Source organism: Nicotiana tabacum, chromosome 11, assembly GCF_000715075.1.
Source record: "Nicotiana tabacum cultivar K326 chromosome 11, ASM71507v2, whole genome shotgun sequence".
NCBI lineage: Eukaryota > Viridiplantae > Streptophyta > Magnoliopsida > Solanales > Solanaceae > Nicotiana > Nicotiana tabacum.
The window spans coordinates 98,384,463-98,394,684 of NC_134090.1; the positions used below are offsets into that span (position 1 = coordinate 98,384,463).

The 10,222-nt window shown below is 40.2% G+C and overlaps 1 protein-coding gene across 1 annotated transcript; it reads right to left on the minus strand.

The window, feature by feature from the left end:
• Positions 1-6,952: 6,952 nt before the first annotated feature.
• LOC142165950 (uncharacterized) lies at positions 6,953-7,507 on the minus strand. Its single transcript, XM_075224341.1, has one exon. It carries the CDS (start codon positions 7,505-7,507, stop codon positions 6,953-6,955), a length of 555 nt encoding a protein of 184 aa, XP_075080442.1.
• Positions 7,508-10,222: the final 2,715 nt, after the last annotated feature.

Here is a 10,222-nt window from a genome sequence, read left to right on the forward strand (position 1 = left end):
CGAGTATAGAGACATACCTGAAGTAGTGAAGATGATGATAATGGGTATGCATATCATGCTCGGTCTCCCAAGTTGCCTCCTCGATTGGCTGACCCCTCCACTGAACCTTCAATGAAGAAATATTCTTCGACCTCAACTTTTGGACCTGCCTGTCCAAAATGGCCACCGTCTTCTCAACGTAAGACAAATCCTTGTCCAACTGGACTGAGTTGAAACCCAACATATGAGACAAATCACCATCATACTTTCAAAGCATAGAAACATGAAATACTGGATGAACTGCAGCTAGACTAGGTGGTAGTGCAAGCTTGTAGGCCACCTCTCCAATCCTCTCAAGATTCTCAAAAGATATGATATACCTAGGGCTCAACTTGAACTTCTTCCCGAACCTCATAACACCCTTTATGGGTGAAACCCGGAGCAAGACCCGCTCCCCAACCATGAATGCAACGTTGTGAACCTTCCGATTCGCATAACTTTTCTATCTAGATTGGGTCGTGCGAAGTCAATTTTGAATCAATTTAACCTTTTTCAAAGCATCCTGAACCAAGTCTGTACCTAATGGTCTAGCCTCACCCTGCTCAAACCAACCCATCGGAGACCGACACCGCCTCCCATACAAGGCCTCATACGGAGCCATCTGAATTCTCAACCGATAACTGTTGTTGTAGACAAACTCCGCAAGCGGCTAGAATTGATCCCAAGAACCCCCAAACTCCATCACACATGCACGAAGCATATCCTCCAATATATAAATAGCACGCTCGGACTGTTTGTCCGTCTGAAGGTGGAGTGTTGTACTCAACTCAACCCGTGTGCCTAACTCACATTGTACGACCCTCCAGAACCTCGATGTAAACTACGTACCCCGATCAGAGATGATGGATACCGGCAAGCCATGAAGTTTGATGATCTCGCGAATATAGACCTGAGCTAGCTACTCTGAAGAATAAGTAGTCACCATATGAATGAAATGAGCCAAGTTGGTTAACCTATCACAATCACCCATATTGCATCGATCTTCCTCTGAGTTCGTGGTAGCCCAACAACAAAATACATTGTAACTTGCTCCCATTTCCACTCTAGAATCTCTAGCCTATGAAGCAATCCACCTGGCCTCTGATGCTCATACTTCACCTACTGATAATTTAGGCACCGAGATACATACTCGACTATGTCTTTCTTCATCCTCCTCCACCAATAGTGCTGCCTCAAGCCCTGATACATCTTAACAGCACACAGATGAATGGAGTACCATGAACTGTGGGCCTTCTAAAGAATCAACTCACGCAGACCATCTATATTGAGCACATATAGCCTGCCCTACATCCATAACACACTATCATCAACAATAGTGGCCTCCTTGGCATCACCGTGCTGAACCATATTCTTGAGGACAAGCATATATGGGTCATCATATTGTCAATATCTGATACGATCATATAAAGAAGACTGAGAGACCACATAACTCAAATCTCGACTCAGCTCCGAAACATCCAATCTAACAAATTGGTTGTCCAATTCCTGAACATCCAATGCTAATGGCCTCTCCGTTACTGGTAATTATGCTAAACTGCCCAAGATCCCTGCCTTATGACTTAAGGCATTGGCCACCACAATAGCCTTCCCGAGATGATACAGAAAGGTGATATCATAGTCCTTAAGCAATTCTAACCATCTCTGCTGATTCAAGTTAAGATCCTTCTATTTGAACAGATGTAGTAGACTCCTGTAGTCGGTATAGACCTCATAAGGGACACCGTACAAATAGTGCTGCCCAATCTCCAAGGCATGAACAATAGCTGCTAACTCAAGGTCATGCATGGGATAGTTCTTCTCATGTACCTTCAACTGTCAAGAGGCCTAGGCAATCACCCTATCGTCTTGCATCAATAGAGCGCAGAGGCCAACACGCGGCGCATCATAATACAAAATGTAAGACCCCGAACCCGTAGGCAACACCAACACAAGGGTTGTAGTCAAAGTAGTCTTGAGCATTTGAAAGCTCTCCTCACACTCCTCGGTCCGCCTGAATGGAGCACCCTTTTGGGTTAATCTAGTCATAGGTGCAACAACAGATGAGAAACCCTCTATGAATCGATGGTAGTACCCTGCCAAACCAAGAAAACTCCGGACCTCAGTAGCTGAAGACGGCCTGGACCCACTTTGCACTGCTTCAATCTTCTTCGGATCTACCTTGATCCCCTCACTCGACACTACATGACCTAAAAATACCACCGAATCAAGCCAGAATTCACACTATGAAAATTTTGCATATAATTTATTTTCTCTCAAGGTCAAGTGCACGGTTCCCAGGTGCTGCTCGTGATCCTCCCGACTCCGGGAGTAAACCAAGATGTTGTCAATAAACAAAATGATGAATGAGTCAAGGTACGGATGGAATACACCGCTCATCAGGTGCATAAATATTGCTGGGGCGTTGGTCAGCCCAAATGATATCACAAGGAACTCGTAGTGACCATACCAAGTCCTAAAGGCAGTCTTCAGAATATCTGGATCCCGAATCTTCAACTGATGATAACCTGACCGCAAATCAATCTTTGAGAACACTCTGACACCCTGTAGCTGATCAAATAAGTCATCAATGCGTGGCAATGGATAACTACTTTAACTTTAACCTTGTTCAACTGCCTATAATCAATACACATGCGCATAGAATCATCCTTCTTCTCCACAGCGATACACTAGGTCGAATGAAACCCTTATCAAGAAACTCTTGCAACTACTCCTTTAACTCATTCACCTCCGCTTGGGTCATACGATATGGTGGAATAAAAATGGGCTGAGCGTTCGATAACAAATCAATACCAAAATCAATATCCCGGTCGGGCAGCATGCCCAAAAGATCCACCGAAAATACATCTGTATAATTCCTCACTATCGGAATGACTCAACGGTAGGAGTATCAACACTGATATGTCTTACAGAGGCTAGATATGCCTCACACCCCTTCCCAACCATCTACTGCACCTTAAAGAAAGACACCACCCAGCTAGGAATATAATCCAAGGTACCCCTCCTCCACTCTAACCGCGGCAAACCTAGCATAGCCAACGTTACCGTCTTGGCGTGACAATCAAGAATAGCATAATAGGGGGACAACCAGTCCATGCACAAAATAACATCAAAATCTATCATATTGAGCAAAAATAGATCAGCTCTAGTCTCAAAACCACCAAGAACAACTAAACCCGACTGATACACACGATCAACAACATTGGAATCTCCCACGGGCATGGACACATAGATAGGAGAGCTTAAAGAAGCACTGTATATACCCAAATTTGGAGCAAAGTAAGATGACACATAGGAATAAGTGGAGCCTTGATCGAATAAGAGTGATGCATCTCTATGACAAACTGGAACAATACTTGTAATAATTGAGTCGTATGTAACCGCCCCCGTCCTAGTAGGAAGAGCATAACATCTGGCCGGGCCTCCCCCTCTAGGGCGGCCTCTACCTGCCCGACCTCCAGTGGCCCAGTTTCGCATATGTGACTATTTCTCCCAAATGCACACGTAAGTATACGTGGTCGTACAAATTAATAAAATGATAAGTCAAGTGTCGAACCCATAGAGACTTGTATCAACTACCCACTAAAATCACCAAGATTGTTATTCAGTCAAGATAAAATCAAGTTCAAGAATGTGATTATACTAAATTATAATTCTAAGTAATGACTAAATTCACAAGTAGTAGAATGATTGCTATGTATTTAATGGAGACAAATATTCTAGGGTTGTGATCGATTCACCAGTCCTATTGTATTCTCGTTAACTCTCCCTTTCATACAATTCACTCATGGTTGTTAATTAATCGATAATATCTCTCATAGCCTTATCCTGAAGTACTACTCGCGTATTCAAAATAGATTAATGCCTATATTCCTATGAAATCAATCTATCAGGAACCCATTAAGACTACGATATTTAATTAAGTACGGTGACTTGGTATATTCCTATCCTAACCACAAATCCCCCTTAAGAGTTAAGATCATGCCCTCTTCAGTTATTCTCTAATCTAAACATGGCTTTCCCAAGCATAGCATAGATAGTAAATAGAACCTAACTGCTGGCCAGACAATTAAGTAATTAATCATAGAATTGAAGAAACAACCATATATTAGTGAATTGTAATCAAGTTTAAGTCAACGGTAAACAACAATATTCATGGCTCAATCACAACCCCAGAACAATGGATTTTTTAGCCACTCATGATATTAACAAATAATTTCATAAGTTTGGATAATTAAAAAATACAAAGTAAAGACGAAAAAATCCGAGATATTCTTGCTCCCCAATGGTTCTTGTGTGTATCCTCTCTCAAAGTGGCGTCCCTAGGTCTAAACTCCATCCCAAGTCCTCAAAATAGCATTTTTATATGTATTTATACCAAGTAGTGTCGGGCCCAGAAAAAACACCCTTTCCTGCGTGAAATAGAACTCCGACTCTGTAAAATTTGTACAGGCGCGCCACACCCTGCGGTGTACTAGTGGAGATTATCAGCAGCCTTTCATTTTTCTTGTCAAACCAGTTTTTACACTGCTGTGCCGCGCCTTGAGGCATCCCATGCAACACGGTATTGATAATTTGCAAAAATGTAAAACATGAAAGTTGTATCCCTTTCAAATAGCTTTCCAACGATATATTGTGGAGACCAAACGGAGTTCTGAGCAAAACGTTATGTGTATTGAACTAGACAATGCGCCGTATGCCCACTCGATTCTTCGTTTCGTTCTTAACTATCATCCGTTGATCCCCGAACACGATCCCAACTTAATTCCTTGGGCTTTTACTCAAACTTCAAACTCCAAATTACTTGAGTTCATTCTATAACGTCTACGTAGATTGGAATCACTCCTACGGATAAAATACATATTTAGTGCAAAACACTAGCGATTAAAGCTCAAACTCAATTAAAGTGCAGTAAATTATAGTGTAATAAGAGACTAAAATACACAATTATAGCTTATCATCAACACACCCCTCACTTAAATCATTGCTCGTCCTCGAGAAATCAAACTACACTTTATATAGACACGACATTTTTAGATAGCTCTCCTAACTCATCATACCAAGAATATTTTAAATAGACTAAGCACAAGAATGTAACATCTTCACCTTAAGATTTGACTCACAAGTACCATTCATTATTCGCAACTCACCTACTTACTCTAACATAGAGGTCACTGACATTACCTTTCCTTCATGACTTAAGTGCCCTCACACAACAAAAGAGAGTAGTTCTACACACAATACAATTTAAGAACAATTAGGAACTCAAGATAGGAAGAATTCACTTGCGCTCAGAAATAACATTCATTTGCCACAAAAGATGCACCATAGGCTTGCCCGTAGTGTACTACTCTACTAATTGAGCTCATTCAGTCTAGGATCAAGTAGGACTTTATTTGGTTGTAATGCAGGCTGCGGGTCGGGTAGGATACATTTAGATATAATAGTGATTACACCTCCCTAAGCACTTTAACACATACACTTTAACATTTAAAACTACACACTTATGTCAAACCATAACTCCACCTTCACATCAATATATATTAACTCCCCACTTCTTTAAGTACAATTACATCAAGAGTCACCACTATCATAGAATATTTTCACAGCAATACAACTATTTTTTTCTTTCTTTTCTTTTTCTCTTTTCAAATGGCTCTTACATTTTTTCAAAAGAGTGCACCTTTCTCCTTATTTCATTAGTTCCACTCAAAAGCCAAACCAACAACCCCACAGATTAACTTTTACAAAGTTCATAACAATTCAAGTGCTCATAAGAGGTGAAAAGATTCAAATAGATGGTTAATTCAAACAAATGGGTAAAGCTTATAATGTGGTTGCCAAAGAAGCAGGATTATAGGATCAAAGGGGTTAACTATGATACATAGCAATTAGGCGGGTAATATATATATATGTCTCAATAAAGAAATGTCTATATCACTTCCAAGACTAAACAAAAGTACTATTTTGCTTTGCAAATACACGGGACAAATTCTGGACATCAAATACAATGCACAGAATAACACAAAACCTTACTCACACATGGCACATAACTCATTCAGGATTGGACTCATCAATACACTCTAGTCAAAGAAGTTAAGCAACATTACGATCATATAATTTAAGGTTCTTATACAAGAGTCAAAAAACTAAGCCTAAGCGTCACAACTGAAGTACTCACTATTCTCAAGGCATGAAAAGGTTAAAAGATAATGCTTCAATTCAAAACATAGCGCAAGATTTCCTATTTCTAAAAAATAAAAACTAACTATACCCGGTTCAAACAAAACTCTTGGAAAAGAACCGCGGCATAAATAAAAACCAAGGGATACACTACCTACAAAGAAAATCTTTTTTTGTCCTTTTTCTTTAGACATAAATCGCTCAAGAAAACTGTTTAGGAGATCCATTGTCGGGAAGGGTCCAATTTTTCTATTTTTTTTTCGATTTGATTTTTGAGCTACTAAAATACTACACAATTACTACACAACTACGAAATCACAAATAAGAAGTTTACATTTTTTTCTACATCCTACTAATCATCTAGAGAATTCTCCCACCCCTTACTTAAAAGAGTGCAGTGTCCCCAACGCACAAATAAAGCAAAACAATAATAAGGGTGGACAAGAAACTCTTTGAAAGGCCAAAGGCCGAAGCAACAACGGCTCACGAGTACTCAGACTTCCCCTAGGCATAGTCCTTCGTGTGGGCACCCCACACTTAGTCCTCAACATCTAACTCGCTTTTGCACTCTTCCAATGAATTTTCCTCCTATGTTTATAATCTTACAAAATAAAAACAAATACTACAACAATAATTAGAAAAAAAATAAAATAAAAATAAAAGAAAACAGTAAAGGTGGCTTGCCTCCCAACAAGCGCCTGATTTAACGTCGCGGCACGACGCAGGGCCTCGCTTACTCATCAGTGAGTACAACTTGGGTCTTCTCACGATCAATTATTCCTCCCCAATAGTGCTTAACTCTATGTTCGTTCACCAAAAAATTTCTTTTACCATTTAAATATCGCAGCTCAATTGCTCCATAAGGAGTGACTCTCACTACCTCAAAAGGGCCTGACCACCTCGATTTTAACTTCCCAGGAAATAACTTTAGCCTAGAATTGAACAATAATGCATGTTGGCCTGGATCGAAGTGACGTGGCTTGATATGCTTGTCATGCCATCTTTTAGTCTTTTCTTTATATAGCTTAGCATTTTCGTAAGAGTGCAACCTGAACTCATCTAATTCATTCAACAGCAAGAGTCTTTTCTCACCTGCAACGTCAAGGTCCATGTTCAACTTCTTAATGGCCCAATACGCTTTGTGTTCAAGTTCGACAGACAAGTGACATGCCTTCCCATAAACAAGCTTATACGGCGATGCCCCAATTGGTGTTTTGTATGCTATTCTATATGCCCACAAGGCATCATCTAACTTCGTAGCCCAATCCTTTCTATTCACACTCACCATCTTTTCTAAGATTTGCTTTATTTCTTTGCTTGACACCTCAGCTTGCCCACTTGTTTGAGGATGATATGCTATAGCAACTCTATGGCAGACTCCATATTTAGCTAGAAGATATTCAACAACCGATTGCAGAAATGAGTCCCCTCATCACTAATTAAGGCACGTGGAGTCCCAAACCTCGAAATATGTTCTTTTTCAAAAACGCAGCTACCACCATGGAATCATTTGTTGGCAAGGCAATTGTCTCTACCCATTTTGACACGTAGTCAACTACTAGCAAAATGTATTTATTTCCTTTGGACAATGGGAATGGTCTCATAAAATCTATCCCTCACATATAAAAAATCTCAAACTCCAGGATATTATTCAATGGCATCTCATGCCTCCTTGTGACTGTTCCTGTTATCTGACATTGGTCAAACTTCTTAACAAATGCATGGGCATTCTTTAATAAAGTTGGCCAAAAGAGACCGGATTGTAGTACCTTTGCAGCTGTTCTATCTACTCCATGATGGCCCCTATAAGGTGAAGCGTGACAGTCCTGCAACACCAATTCCACCTCATTTTTTGGAATGCATCTCCTCTTCAAATGATCAACACATTGCTTGTACAAATATTGCTCATCCTAATAGTAGAAGTTCACATCATGTAGAAACCTCTTTGTAGCTTCAGATTCAATTTCAGCAGGAAGTACCCCACTCACTAGATAATTCACATAGTCTGCGTACCATGGGGGAGGGTTTTGGATTATAGCAAAAAGTTGCTCATCAGGAAATACTTCTTTAATTTGGCCACCCTCCTCCATGTGGTCATGATTTTCTAGCCTTGATAGATGATAAGATACTTGGTTCTCAGTGCCCTTTCGATCTCGTATTTCTGTGTCAATTTCCTGCAACAACAAAACCCAACGCATCAATCTAGACTTAGATTCTTTTTTTTGTAAATAGATACTTGATGGTTGCATGATCAGTATGCACTATGACTTTTGTTCCCACCAAGTATGCTCGAAATTTCTCAAAGGCCCACACAACAGCTAACAACTCCTTTTCAGTGGTGGTGTAATTCAGCTATGCATCATCCAGAGTCTTACTCGCATAGTAGATAGAATAAAACACCTTATCTTTTCTCTGTCCAGCACTGCCCCAATAGCATGGTCACTTGCATCACACATAAGTTCAAATGGTAATGACCAATCTGGTGCCACAATAATTGGAGCAGCTACCAACTTCCTTTTGAGTTCTTCAATGCCTTGAGGCATGCGTCATCAAAATTGAAAGTTACATCTTTTTCAAGAAACCTACACAAAGGAGTAGCAATTTAGAAAAATCTTTAAAAAAGCGCCGATAGAATCTCGCGTGTACAAAGAAACTCCGGACACCCTTCACAGAAATCGACATAGATAATTTTTCAACCTCCTCCACCTTCACCTTATCAACTATGCCGCTCCTAGATACTCCGTGACACAACACGATGCCTTCTTGTACCATAAAATGGCACTTTTCCCAATTCAATACCAGATTCGTTTCTTCACAACGGGCCAACACCTTGCTCAATTTCTTCAAACAATCATTATAAGAAGACCCAAAGACTAAAAAATCATCCATAAAAACTTCCACAAACTTTTCATCATATCGGTGAAAATAGCCATCATACATCTCTGGAAGTTTGCTGATGCATTACAAAGACCAAACGACATTCACTTGAAGGCGAAAGTGCCATAAGGACAAGTAAAAGTGGTCTTCTCCTTGTCATATGGGCATATGACAATCTGGTTGTATCCGGAATAACTATCAAGGAAGCAATAATATTCATGCCCAGCTAATCTGTCCAATATTTGGTCAATGAATAGAAGTGGAAAGTGGTCCTTGCGGGTTGCTTTGTTGAGCTTTCTATAATCAATGTAGACTCTCCACTTTGTCATAGTGCGAGTAGGAATTAGCTTATTTTTCTCATTCTCAATCACAGTCATTCCCCCCTTTTTGGGCACATATTGAATTGGGCTTACCCAGTTACTATCAGAAATAAGAAAGATGATACCTGCATCGAGCAACTTAATAACTTCCTTCTTCATGACCTCTTTCATAATGGGATTTAACCTCCTTTGTTGCTGAACACTAGTGCGGTGTCCATCTTCCAAGAAAATTTTATGCATGCAAAATGATGGACTAATTCCCTTGATGTCGGCAATAGTCCACCCAATGGCCTTTCTATGCTCGTGGAGTACTCTGAGCAATTTTTCTTCTTGAGTGTTCGTCAAGTTGGATGAGATAATCACAGGAAATGTCTCAGAGTTCCCTAAATAAGCATAGCGCAAATGCGCCGGGAGGGGTTTAAGTTCTAGCTTTGGAGCTTGTTCAATTGATGGCTTATGAGGGGTTAGAGTAACAGGCCTGTCCAGCTCCTCAAATTTTCCAAACCCATGGACATAACTGCAAGATATATCAAGTATTTGCTCAATTTATCTCATAATTTCATCTTTACTATCTTCTTCATCCCCAATCAAAGCTCATTCAAGAGGATCTATAGGGCTCATATAAGGCACTAATGATGTAGCACCGCTTTCCACCACAAAAATCATGGATAGCTCTTCATAGTGGGCTGGCAACCTGAGTGCTTTATAAACATTGAATATCTCCACTCTATCACCTACTCTCATCGTCATCTTTCCTTCACAAACATCAATCATAGCTCGGCCCGTGGCTAATAATGGACGCCACA